The sequence below is a fragment of the Heterodontus francisci genome, chromosome 15 (assembly GCF_036365525.1).
Source record: "Heterodontus francisci isolate sHetFra1 chromosome 15, sHetFra1.hap1, whole genome shotgun sequence".
Classification (NCBI taxonomy): Eukaryota; Metazoa; Chordata; class Chondrichthyes; order Heterodontiformes; family Heterodontidae; genus Heterodontus; species Heterodontus francisci.
The window spans coordinates 40598661-40612943 of record NC_090385.1 but is presented as its reverse complement, the minus strand read 5'-3'; the positions used below and the strand labels follow the sequence as shown (position 1 = coordinate 40612943).

At 42.5% G+C, this 14283-nt stretch overlaps 1 protein-coding gene across 1 annotated transcript in view; it reads right to left on the bottom strand.

Moving 5' to 3' along the window:
* Positions 1 to 1602: 1602 nt before the first annotated feature.
* The window catches only part of msna (moesin a), a 109231-nt gene continuing 96550 nt past the window's right edge, over positions 1603 to 14283 (bottom strand). Inside the window, exons 11-13 of the mRNA XM_068047404.1 lie at positions 12531 to 12623; positions 5079 to 5315; positions 1603 to 3571 (exon numbers count right to left, since the gene is read on the bottom strand). Of these exons, the coding sequence (XP_067903505.1) occupies positions 3407 to 3571; positions 5079 to 5315; positions 12531 to 12623 (495 nt within the window). The 3' untranslated portion in view covers positions 1603 to 3406. The remainder of the gene's footprint in view (positions 3572 to 5078; positions 5316 to 12530; positions 12624 to 14283) is intronic.

The following is a 14283-nucleotide window of genomic DNA, read 5'->3' as shown; positions in this document are numbered from 1 at the left end:
GTAGAGGCATGAGACTTCTTATACTGCTCCTCTGCTGCTACTTGAGCCTTTCTGATTGGGGCCCTTAGTCATAGTGGTGGGGTGGGAGTGGTGGTATGCATAGTCTCCTAGAAGCCATCAATTTTTGATTCTCTTCCTTGCAATAGTCAAGGAGGGCCAGATCACATGAAGACATCATGCAACTTCCTGCATATCAGGTCCTGATCTACAAGATCCCTATTGTTGTCATGCAAGACCTGTACATTTAAAGGAGTGGAAGTGCTTCCATAGCTGGAGTGGGTGTTCTGTGGGCATTCTTAAAGCAATGTGGGTGCCATCAATTGCATCCTGGACTTTGGGAAGCCAACAATCCCATAAAACTGTTTGGCCCTATCGATTTGCTGCCTTGCTGTAATTCAAAGTCAAGAATTGGCCTGCTCTCCTGCTAAGGGTAGTTGCCTAACAAACAAGTGTCTGTACTACTCCCTGACAAATGTTAGAGATCCCTGTCACTGTCCGAAATGATTGCCTTCATCTATGGTGCACAGTGGTTACCATCATAGCCAGAGAGCAGTATGGACAGAAGAATCGGGCTTGAGGGCTGACTGCAGCAGGTCCTGAGATCTTCTATGTACTGTATGCACAGCTCATCCAGTTCATATAACTGTGCTTCCCATTAATCCCATGGAGGCGGGGGGGGGGGGGGGGGGGGGGCAAAATATCTGGTGGGCTACATCCTCCTTAAAAATGGTGCCAGATCCTCCATCGCTCCTCGCTGTTCCTCTTCCTCCATGAGGATGGCACAATGTTGTTATGCCATATCTGCTCCCAAAAAGGCCCAATTGTAGTTGGGGGAAAGGAGATGAAAATGTCTGGTCAGATGACCATGAGGAGCACAATACAGGCATTTTTCAGTGATACATCAAAATAATAAGTAAAATCTTAAAAAACATTTCCAGGCTGTGAAACAAAATCATTGTTTAAACGTTTCAGGCTTTTTAATCGTTACAGTGCTCACTTTCACCTGGATTGACAGCTGCTGCATCTTAGTCTGATGTACCCAGAGTGCATATACAATGCAAACCCAGGAAACATGTAGCTTTGGCACCCCTGGCTCTCACTTGGGGGATGCGTAAAAGAGGCAGGAGGGACTCTGTCGGCAGATTGTGGGAAGGATCAAAGAGCACCAGGAAACAGATCAGACCTTCACGAAATTTCCTGCACCATTTATGCACTGAAGAGCGAACAAATTCACCCTCGATAAACTTGATTATTCTTCCAGTTAATTATTTTAGCATTTTTGGAATAAAGTTAACTTTCACCACTACATAGCAAATGGATTTTGAAACTGGGGCCTGCAAAGAGATCCTAGGGGTCCTCGTGGTTCAATGTCTTTATTTTGTTGAGCTACTACACATCTCTGTTGATGTACTAATAAGAGCATCAGAGTTTCCTTCTGGATAGCTAGCCAACACTGTCCTTTGGAAGCCAAGGGAGCTACCAAATTGTGTCAATATTTGCAATAGCTCCCCTACACATACAACCAACCATTTTCCTAGTTCACAGGTTTAAAACCTATTAAAAAGGTGCCTTGAAAGGTAAAAAAGAAAAAGCAACCAAAACTAATGCAGAAATATGAAAATTTATTAGAGCTGAAAGACCAAATTGAATACAAACCCCAAAGAGCAAATAGTTTGTTACCGAGATCCCATTTGTTAATTGTTAAATAGGGAGTAGAGATCACTAGAAGAAATTTACACTGGCCAATTTTCTATTTAATTTATAGAAAATATTCAAAACAGAGAATGAGATTAAGCAGCTTTTGTCAATGAGCTGAAGAGCCCCATTATTGGCTGGAATTGCCCATTTTACAAAGTCATTGTAATAGAAACAAAAGATCAACACTTCACGCTAAATGAACAGTTCTGTCTCCTTAATATAATACTGCACATTTCTTATAATCAATTATCCTGCAAAATACATGATGCATGGTTACATGATAGTCTGCAAACCAACACTCTGGTTACAAAAAATAATTCTGCTCTTCCTACTTTGCATAGTTAAAAGTCCAAAGTAACTACATCAAGTACATAACACTATTTCGAAAAAAGGAGCAATCGACTGCACAAGGAGTGATCTTCGTTGCAAATATAACAACACAGGCACTAACACGGAGAAAAAGATTTTTTGGCACTTTTTGCTTCTATATAAAAAAAAGTGATTCAGCATCAAATGGTAGCCCTTGGCAGAGGTTCAGTTAGGAATAGGAAGCTCCAAAAAGTCTGCATGAGCAACACCTCAACAGCCTCCAGCCTTAAACATAAAACTTGAAGGGGATTTTAGTTGAATTAAGACTGAATTAGATATCTTGACATATACTTCTCAGCCCAGAAATTAGTGGAGCTGCATTTTATTTCAAATCTGCCAGTTTTTCCAACATTAACTCTTCCTATTAAGATGAAAAGTGGGATTGCAATCACCAGTGACTTGGAATAGCACCATCATCTCCCAGGTACTGTGGGTTTTCGAATGACAAAACCCTTCTACAAACTTAGCCACTCATGAATTTAAATTTTTAGTGCAATATAGTCCAGTCAGAACAGGTTTACATAGCAGAATCATATGCAGCTTTAAAAAAATAGGAAAAGCATCACCAATTTCAGCCGAGTGAGGTGTGTGCACATCAATCTTTGTAAAAAAAAGCAGAATGTAAATCACGTCAAACAAATACAAGGACCTCCCTGACTATTGTCTATTATATTCAATAAGAGTTAACTTCACAAGAATGAAACTTCACCTCCAGACATGAGAGTTCACAAGTTGTGCCATCACAAAAGCTAGTCTAATCTAGGTATTCTGACATGCACTTGGTGATAATCACTGACTAAAAAGATATAAATGAATGCCAGCCAGGTTTCCCACTGTGAAAAAGCATTCCACAAACTAAAGGCGAGGAGATGAACAAAAAACGGTTACCAGTTGCAAGTATGACTGTTCCAGGAGCCACACCTCCTTTATGGAGAGAACTATACCTATTTGAACCAACATCAATATCATACCTAACTTGCATAAATCTCCTTTTCACAAAGTTATTTTATATTATAGAGCTTAGGATAGAGAAGATTCTCATTTCAAACATGGGCCAAAATATATGTTACTTAAAATACTGAATGGTGTACAGTGATCAACTAGAATTCTCCCCTAAAACCTATTGCTCTATTGGAGTCAGGGAGAGAAAAAGGGCAATCTTTCTGAACTTCATAACCAAAGGCTACATTTTGTGCTACACAAGACAAACAATTTAATACATCTCTGTTGCTGATCTGCACAAGCTATATATTAATAAAAAAAAGGTTTCTCGGCAACTCCTAATGAAACCGAATTTATTCCCATGTAGTGGCTTACGCAGGTCACAGGAAATGGGGATTTACATGGATTCAAATTCGTCAATCCGCTGCTTGGTATTGCCCTGGCGAATCTGCCTCAGGGTTTTGTATTTGTCTCGCCCTGCCTTCATGTTCTCTGCATGTAGCAGGTCATTCCTTGTTTTCTTGGTCTCATCTCGTGCCTGGGCCAGCTCAGAAGTCAATGCCTATGGGAAAAATAGCATTTCAGTCACCATAAAAAGTCACAGCAGATAGCAGAGTTTCCCAAGTTTAAATTTCTAGCTGGCCTCAAGTGTGAAATTAATTGAGCCACTCCAGCATGCTTCTGATTATTGACCTCACAACGGATAGTGGTGAGGGAGACTTGGCCCATCTATACAGCTCAAAGACAATTCAATAAACAAATCCAAATTTCTACTTTTAAATAATTTATATAAAAAGATTTTATAAAATAGCATTTAATATATTCCAAAATATTTAATTGACAGTGACACTTCAGCCTCAAAAAAAAGTCACCATCCTAGATGGTCCTTCCCATTTAGGTGTGCCTGATTACAAAATTTTGCTGATCAGAATTCAATAAAAGTCAAGCTGGAATTCGAACTGGAACCAAACAATCCACTTTGAATCAAATTAGCCCAAAACTGGTTTCAAACTGCCATCAGGACACAGAAGCTTTAAGTTCAAAAAACACACCGAGGAAACTCCTTTGTACCATTTTTACTTGCAAACATCTAATCCAGGCATGGACGAAAGAGAGGATAGTATAATTGAACAATTTAGAATTCAGGGTATAAAAGTTATTTGCAGCTTTCTCAGGAGGTACAGAAATAAGTGAATAAGGCTCATGATATGCTAGCTTTATTACAAGCATATAAAAGCAAGAAAATACTACCAAAGCACTGGTCAAACAGCATTGGGTAGTGCTCAATTTTGGGCACCCCATCTTATGAATATACTGGGCTTGGAGAATTCAATAATGATTCACCAGAAGGATATCTAGGATGGAAAAAAAAAAATTAACTATGACCATGATTTAGGGAATCTGGCCCTGCATTTACCCAGAGGGAAGGACAATGGTAACCTAATTGAGGTACTTAAAATGATGGAAATAGAAAGGGCACATAAATGAATTCTTTTTTCTTATAATAGGGGTATCTAGAACCAAAAAAAGACAAACTTAAAATCTTTATTAAGCCAATTAAAAAGGAAAGTTTTACACAAAAAAAGGTTATCCGTAGAAGCATTGCACTCTCTTGGGAAAACCACAGATGCAAAATCAAGTGTTTTTTTTTTAAAAAGCAAATATTTAAAAATCGGGAAGTGCAGTCACAAAAGGTAGAGCAGCCCAGATAAGCAGAATGCCTTCTCCCCTCAGTGTTCCAAATAGGGTAGTGCTAGTACTGCAGTCAAGGGGAGAGTTTAACAGAAGATGGATAAATGAGGACTATATTCTGTCCACATTTAGCTTTGTCGTCTTCCCACAAGTCCAAACCCAGACAGGAATGTGTTCTGGATCTTCATTGATGAGAATTTGCTATAAACCTCATCAGGTAATTAATGCCTTCATATCAAAGAAATTGAGGGGTCAAAAGGGTATCACTTTTGTTTTACCACTTAGAAAAATCCAGATAGCCTACTCAAAAGTTGGAGCTCTAAAGCTTTACTCTAAACCACAGAATGCCTAGAAGTCAGATTGGCAAATGTACTTACTTGTAGCTGCTTCTGTACACGTTGGTTTTTCTCTGCCTCAGTCAGCCTCTCTTCCTCACTGCGATCCTGAACAGTCCCCTCAGAGCTGAGCTCAGCACTAGCCTCTGCACTATTCTCATCGTGCTCATCTGCATGCTCATTCTCAGCTTGCAGGATAGTCACTTGGATGGGTGGGCTTGTTGTGGCTATTTTAAGTTCCTCTTTGGTCCTTTCCAGATCTTGTTGTACTAATGTAGCCTGTACAACAGAATTGCAATTAATAATTCACTACATCTCACTTAGCCATGTACTTTGACTCTATCCATATTGAAGTCAGTTACAAACATTACAATTTTATGATCTACATACATTTCCTGACCAAAGACATGAAAAAAAAATTTTTTGTTGCACCAGAACTATTTTATTTGCTTGATTAGGTTGTCCAAAATAAAGAGACTCCAATAATAAGGCAAGGAAAACTGGCAGAAAACTAATTTGATTGCATTGACAATACATGGTCAGTGTCCGTGTTAAGTGGTTTTAGCTTTGCAGTAACACTAAACTTGTGAAGTGGAAACCAGGTGCTAAGGCCTTGAACTGAAAGTGGGAGTGAGGTGGTGTCAGGGAAGGCCTAGATTCAGGCTACTTCTGTGCAGTGAAACCATTTTTGCCACCACTACAACAGTATTGTAACAATATACCTTTAGAGGCCATCTTCCCACCCACTGAAAGAACACCAGATTCAAGAAATTGGAACAGTTGATTCATAGATGCAATCAAGTTAATCTGGACAGGATTATTTGTTTGCAAATTTAAAAGTGCTGCTATCGATGAGAAAACTTGCCGACAACCTCCCAGGAGAATCAAGCCAAAAGAATATGTTGATGTTTCTATGCCAGAAACAGAAAGTAGTTCTGCTAGTCGTATGCTGCAGTCAATAAATACACACTGAAGGGATCACAAGGGTTTTTTGACACCAAGGTTAAATAAACAGATAAGAACGCACTGAAAACTCATTGGACAACTCATTTAGTGTTACTGCTTATTGTAGCATCCTCCAGCATGACAGCAAATGGGTAGGAGGGGAGGGGAAAAAAAAACAAAAGCCCGACTGTGGAATCCCTTTCAATCTCACCTCTCATGCAGAAATCCCATATAACCAGCTTTTTATTCCACTACTGTAAAAGAGTGTAGCATACCCTGTACCTCAAGTGAACCATTGCTCCTTAGAAGATTTTTTTTTTAAAAAAGACAGCTGCCAATATGAGCTACTCATGCAAGCTTTCCAGTTAGAGCGCGAGGTGTATGCAAAACAAATTACCTAATGATGCACATCATAAATATTAAGTATTGGAAGATGTTCAAGAAGCAGTTTACCAGTGAGGGGCAGGGAGGATAATGGAACAGCCCAGCGAGAGGGGCAGGGAGGATAACAGAATTCTGGGAGGGTTGAGTGGGCTCACGGCATAAGAAAAAATCAAAGCGGGACATCACAAGAAAGCAAGTAAGTGGTGTTTGATAAGGTATCTACCAAAACTTGTTTTCACAGCCACATCTCCTTCCTCAGTGACTGTCTCCGGCTCCGACTTATTCCACATGGATTCGAACTGCAGTTTCATCCATCATGCTTTGAAACCACCCAGGATCACAGGTATCTCCGAGAAATACAACGTTCCTCGGACTGCTACTCTCGCCGCATCCTGAGAGCCACACTCAGTGCTATGCGCCACCATATGCACACACTGGACCTCTCTCTCCAGCAGCACCGTCTCACCTTATCTCAAAGCTGTTCTACTCCACAGTTTCATCTCATCTTACGTCTCATCAGACGCATTAACAAAAAACTTTTTTTCTTCCTTTCAGGTGTTAAGGAACGCAAGCTCCAGCAGCTGATGCGGACTAATGCCCCTCCAGATCCTCTTTCCGCTTCACTTCCCTCTGACCCCACCCCTTCTGATCTGACCCCTTGCCGTGTATTCACTATACCTTCTGACCTACCCCTCTCTGATGCTGAGCGTTCTGTACTCAAAGGTCTCAGTTTTATCCCCTTACGCCCCCACCTCAATGAATTTCACGCTCGGCATGACGTTGAGCTCTTCTTCCGTCGCCTCCGCCTCCGGGCTCACTTCTTCGACCAGGAGTCCTCCCCCCCGACCAGCAGACCCATTCACCCGCCTCCAGCATTCTCCCTCTACCTGGACCCCTCCCCTTGGCCTCTTACCCACTCTTGATCTCTTCATTGAAAACTGTCGGCGAGACATTGGTCATCTCAATTTCTCTGCCCCCCTCACTCACTCTAACCTGTCCCCCTCTGAACTTGAGGCACTCTGTTCTCTCAGGTCTAACCCCGACTTGGTCATCAAACCTGCAGACAAGGGTGGTGCTGTTGTTGTATGGCGTACCGACCTCTACCTTGCAGAAGCTCAACGCCAACTCACAGACACCTCTTCCTACCTCCCTCTGGACCATGACCCCACCACCAAACATCAAGCCACCGTCCAAAGGACTGTCACTGACCTAATCATCTCTGGAGATCTTCCCTCTGCAGCTTCCAACCTCAGTCCCACAACCCCGGACAGCCCGCTTCTACCTCCTTCCCAAAATCCACAAACGGGACTGTCCCGGCAGACCCATTGTGTCAGCCTGCTCCACTGAACTTATTTCTTCCTATCTAGACTATCTTTTCTCCGCTGGTCCAGTCTCTTCCCACCTACATCAGTGACTCTTCTGACGCCCTATGTCATTTTGACAATTTCCAGTTTCCTGGTCCCAACCGTCTCCTCTTCACTATGGACGTCCAATCACTCTACACCTCCATCCCCCACCAGGATGGTTTGAGGGCTCTCCGCTTCTTCCTGGAACAGAGGCCCAACCAGTCCCCATCCACCACCACCCTCCTCCGCCTGGCTGAACTTGTTCTCACATTGAACAACTTCTCCTTCAACTCCACGCACTTCCTTCAAGTAAAAGGTGTCGCTATGGGTACCCGCATGGGTCCTAGTTATGCTTGTCTTTTTGTGGGATATGTCGAGCATTCTTTGTTCCAGTCCTACTCAGGCCCCCTCCCCCAACTCTTTTTCCAGTACATTGATGACTGTATCGGTGCCGTTTCCTGCTCCCGCCCCGAACTGGAAAACTATCAACTTTGCTTCCAATTTCCACCCTTCTCTCACCTTTACATGGTCCATCTCTGACACTTCCCTTCCCTTCCTCGACTTCTCTGTCTCCATCTCTGGGGATAGGTTGTCTACCAATATCCATTATAAGCCCACCGACTCCCACAGCTACCTCGACTACACTTCTTCACACCCTACCTCCTGTAAGGACTCCATTCCATTCTCCCAGTTTCTCCGTCTCTGACGCATCTGCTCTGATGATGCTACCTTCCATGACGGTGCTTCTGATATGACCTCCTTTTTCCTCAACCGAGGATTTCCCCCCACTGTGGTTGACAGGGCCCTCAACCGTGTCCGACCCATTCCCCGTACCTCTACCCTCACCCCTTCCCCTCCCTGCCAGAACCGTGACAGGGTTCCCCTTGTCCTCACTTTTCATCCCACCAGCCTCCATATCCAAAGGATCATCCTCTGCCATTTTCGCCACCTCCAGCGTGATGCCACTACCAGTCGCATCTTCCCCTCCCTTCCCCTGTCAGCATTCCGAAGGGATCGTTCCCTCCGCGACACCCTGGTCCACTCCTCCATTACCCCCACCACGTCCCCGTCCCAGGGCACCTTCCCCTGCAATCGCAGGTGGTGTAATACCTGCCCATTTACCTCCTCTCTCCACTATCCCAGGCCCCAAACACTCCTTTCAGGTGAAGCAGCGATTTACTTGTACTTCTTTCAATGTAGTATACTGTATTCGCTGCTCACAGCGTGGTCTCCTCTACATTGGGGAGACCAAGCACAGACTGGGTGACCGCTTTGCGGAACATCTCCGCTCAGTCCGCAAGCAGGACCCTGAGCTTCCGGTTGCTTGCCATTTCAATACTCCCCCCTGCTCTCATGCTCACATCTCTGTCCTGGGATTGCTGCAGTGTTCCAGTGAACATCAACGCAAGCTCGAGGAACAGCATCTCATCTACCGATTAGGCACACTACAGCCTGCCGGACTGAACATTGAGTTCAATAATTTCAGAGCATGACAGCCCCCCATTTTACTTTCATTTTTAGTTATTTTTTCTTCCTTGTTTTTACATTCTTTTTTACATTTTTTACAATTTTTTTTTGCATTTATTTCATTTCATCTTAGTTTGTTCAGTTTGCTTACCCACTTTTTTTTCAGGTTTGCACTTGCTGCTGTTCAATATTCAGTGTATTAACACCTAATCTGTACTAATGCTTTGTTTTTCAACACACCATTAACATATTGTTTGCCTTTGCTCAGTGACCTTTTGGTCAGCTATGTGGCCTGGTCCAATCTACACCTTCTCCTTTGTTATCTCTTGCCCCACCCCCACCTCACTTGCTTATAATCTGTGACTTTTCTAATATTTGTCAGTTCCGAAGGGTCACTGACCCGAAACGTTCTCTTTCCACAGATGCTGCCAGACCTGCTGAGTGATTCCAGCATTTCTTGTTTTTATTAAAGCAAGTAAGTGACTGGTTGGTGAGTATTTCTCTTCCTCCCTCTAAACTAGGCCATTCTTTCAAAATAGGAGCCAGGAAATTAAAAACCTCAAATCAGGATGAGTATAACAGCAAGTGAATTAATACAAGTATTAGCACAAAGCAGATTTAGAGGCATTAATTAAAATGAATAGTTTAAACAAGGTACCAACTAGATTCTAAGAGAGGGATTAGAGATTTTCTTGATCATGGATGGGCAGCTGAGACCAGTTGTTGGCAATTTCTGCACCATTTGGGAACTTCAGGACACTTCACATATCTTGGGGGAAAACACATAGAAAGTAGCTCCAGCTGCAGCTCAAGATTTCCAAGTTTGAAGGGCAAGTGGAATCACAGCAGAGCATCAGGGAGGAGGAATGGTTCCTGGACCATACCGTGCGTGTGCGCGTCACAAGCAAGTACTCAGCATTGGAGAATGCTGGAGTGCAGTCCAGATCATGGCACCAATGGACAAGGGACTGTACAGGAGGGAACAGTAAACAGTACAAATGCAGTCATTATCGGGGGACAGACAGGCATTTCTGCAATGGTCATAGTGAGTCATGCATGGTGTGTTGCCTCCCAGGGTAAAGGACATCATGGAGAGGGTACAAGATATTCTAAAGGGAGAATGTAGTGAGCCAGAAGTTGCAGTACATGTTGGTAACGACAGAGAGCAGGTATTGAGGTCTCAGTCAGATTTTCAGGAGCTCGGGAGGTTAAAAGTAGGATCTCTGGATTACTCCCATGTCATGCACTTGAGAGTAGAAATAGGAAGATGGGGAGGATCAATGCATGGCTGAAGGCATAGTGCAAGACAGTGGGCTTTGGATTCTTGGGGCTTTGGGGCAGGAGGCACCTATTCAAAAAGCAACGGGTTATACCTAAACACGATTGGGACCAATGTCCTCATGCCCTAGTGTGGTTGGGGAGGCTTTGAACTAAATTGGTAGGGGGATAGGCACCAGCATATACAAGTAGGGAAGAAGAGGAATAAAAGTGCACAAAGGTGCGCATGTTGGATAATACCCATTAGATGGGAGCAGACTAAGGAGGACTTCTAGGAACACAAAGACAAGTTTACAATCCATGTATGTGAGCTACAAGTACAAATAACCCTGTGGGAATATGACTGTAGTGGCAATAACAGAAACATGCTCAAAAATGTTGAGGACTGGGCCCTTAATATACAAGGATACGAAGTGTTCAGAAAAGATAGGGAAGGAAAAAAGGCAAGTGGGGTGTGGGGTGGCAGTGCTGATTAGTGAAGACATTGTAGTGTTGGAAAGAGGGGATGTCCTCGAGAGGACAAAGACAGAATTCATTTGGTTAGAGTTTGGAAGCAAAAAGGGTATGATCACACGACTGGGGGTATTCTATAGGTCTCCAAATAGTGAGGAGGAAAGATAGAGGAGCAAATCTGCAGGGAAATCACATGTGCAAGAACTATACAGTGGTGATATTGGGGGACTTTAATACTATCCCAATTGATATTTGGGTAAAGAAAAAAAAAGTAGGTAAGGGAGGAATTTCTGAAGTGGGTTCAGCAGAACTTCCTTGATTAGTATGTTTGTGGTCCAACTAGGAAGGAGGCATTACTGGATATGGTGCTGGGAAATGAGGTGGGTCAAGTATCTGTTGGGGAACACTTGGGGGAAGAGTGATCATCGAATCATAAGGCTTAGACTAGTAATCGAGAACAGCAAGAAACAATTTAAAGCAGAATGTCTAAATTGGAAGAGGATGAATTTCAATGGGATAAGAAGGGATCTAATCAAGGTATAATGGAAGCAAAGACCGACAGGAAAATAGGTAACAGAACAATGGGCGAGCTTTAAAGGAGATGCTTCAGCTACAGGATAGGTACATTCCAACAGTGGTGAAAAGTAGGGGAACCAAAGCCAGGGCTCCTTGGATGACAAGGGAAATAGAAAATATGAAGAAACAAATAAAAAAAAAAGGGGGGAGTATGATGCAATTCAGGTGATTTCAAGTGAGAACCAGGTCAAATACACTACATCGAGAGGGGAAGTGAAGAGGAAAATAAGACTGGGAAAGAGAATGAATGAGAGAATAAAAGGGAACCCACAAGTCTTCGACTGGCACAAACAGCAGACGGGTAGTATGAGGCGGGGCCCATTAGTGACAAAGAGGGCGATATATACTTAGAGGCACAGGGCTAGAATACTTAATAAGTACTTTGTACTGGTGCTTACGAAGGAAGTGGATGCTGACAAAATATTGGTAGAAGTGGAGATGTTCAGGCAATGGATGGGGTAAAATAAATTGAGACAGGAAGTACTGGAAAGGCTAGCTACTGGGTGGGGGGTGGGAAAGAGATCAGTTACCTGGTCCGGATGGCTTGCATCCAAGGTTGCTTAAAAGGAAGTGGGGAAAGAAGATAGTTGAAGGGCTTCACATAAATCTTCCAATCTTTTCTAGTTATGGGGGAGGAGCCAGAGGACTGGAGAGTGCAGCAAATGCGACACCTTTATTCAAGAAATGGTGTTAGGACAGTCCTAATAACTATCTAGGTCAATATTTACAATGGGAAAACCCTAGATCATCATTCCAGTATTATTGATAACTCATCCAAAATGGACAGTTGGGTAAAAAGCTGAATGGCTCCTACTGGCAAGTGCCTATGTGGGGGCATCACAACAGGATGAGATTTGTTAAAGCTATGACACCTTCCAAGGTCAACCAGCACCCATCATCTGCACTCAAGAAGAATAGTATTTGGGCAAGTTTTGCTGGTTCACATGGAGATGTATCTCAGCAAGAGTCTGCAATTTTGAGGAGGAGGGGGAAAAATACAAAAGCATCTATGACATTCTAATACCTCATGGTCAAATAGCCTTACCTTCTGCTGCCACTCAGAGGCCTCCTCTTCCTTCTTCTTCTTCGTTTCCTCTAATAAATTTATTTTAGAAGTGAGCTCTTCAAGTTCTGAGGCCTGCAAAGAAGGGCAAGTTGTCATGGAGTTACTTTCCCATCATCTCGTTCAAAATGGAAGGAGTGAACTTAATAAACCAAGATAGTTTTTTTGTTTCATACATTTCCTTTTTAAAAAAAAAGGAAACAATGAAGTAATATTGCAGCAACTCAACTAGGGTTTGGAAAACTAGAAGAAAACAGCTGAATTTAAACATACGGGGTAGAGTTCCTGCTTTGGGCACAATCTGCAATCAGGGCACAAATTGCACTAGTTTTGAGAGGTGCTTTATGCCCAGAGTTTCTGGTCACTTATTTGCACATTGCCAAATGTAAAATCGGTCATGAACCAGTGCGGTCAGTGCTTTAGAATGTAATTTTTTCAACTTTGCTGTTAAATATGTTTGATATATGCTGAAAAAGGGCTCATCACAAAAAAGCATTTTAATCAGCAGCTCTAGCCCATCACCTGTGACTAACTCAATTTTAAATAACTGAAGTGACTAAAAAGTTTAAAACCATTTGCTAGTTATATTGGTCTACAGTGGTCTATTTCTTAGCAAATTCAAAAGCTTCAAAAAGGGTCCCTATTATCATCCTTGCGCTTAAAAATAGACCTGCAAACAGATACAATTAGCAGAAAAACATTGGTGATTGATTCAAGCTGGGGGACTGCCAACTTCTAGCACAATCATTTCTAAACTAGTGCAAAGGATCAGGGAAACTCAATTTGCACTTAAAATTCAGATTTCTGCACTGGTTTTGGGCAAACTGCACTAAAAAAAAAGTCACAGCACAACCCAGTTGAAGTTCCAGGCCACAAACAAGTTTCATTTGTGTAAATATCAACACGAATATTTAACACAATAGAACTCAGCACAAAAACACTAATTCAACAGTTTCACACAGGAGGCCACACTGCAAAACAAAGACAAATGTTTTACCAGGAGCGAGATCTGTAGTTAGAGTTATGTACAATAGTCAAGACCAAATATTTGACATTAAATAGGTATGTTTAAAGAACAAGTTCATATTTGTCACATTAGGATGCAGGATAAGCCCCTCAATTCTCATCTGGAAGCACTTTTACATTTGGTGCTTCTGTGGTTCAGAATATGGAGAGCAGCATCTATGCACTAGTGTTCCATATTTATATTGCTCAAACCACACCCTTATCCCTACACTTCTGTTAAGCCATAGCAGCAAGTTTTAGCAATGCAAACATGAGGAGCTAATGCTGCCTATATTGCTCTTCGGCAGTACCAAAATGTAAAAATACTTGATTAGTTTTATGAACAGTGCTAACTTGCTTTTAGTGTTGCCCTCTTCACATATAGCTTTAACAGACCAAGTGAAATAACAATCCCTCAGCCTGGCTGTGTGGTACAGCCCCCTCAATAGATATCACTCCATCCATCAAGATCCAAACTAGCTCTGGATAGGAAATTAATGCCGAACCAGGTTAATCCAAAGTATTATAATGGCGCATTGTTGCACGGCCTTTACCAGTGCCGGATATCAGCAGGCTCTTGAAGGGGGCTCCATATCCAACACAGTCATCACCGGTAATATTTTTTTTTTTTTAAAAAGGGAATCATGCAGTACCCAGTGAGCTATCAAGCCACAGCCTGAGGAAGGATTATAAACAGGTGTGTATCGCTAGCATTTTCTATCAAGCCAAA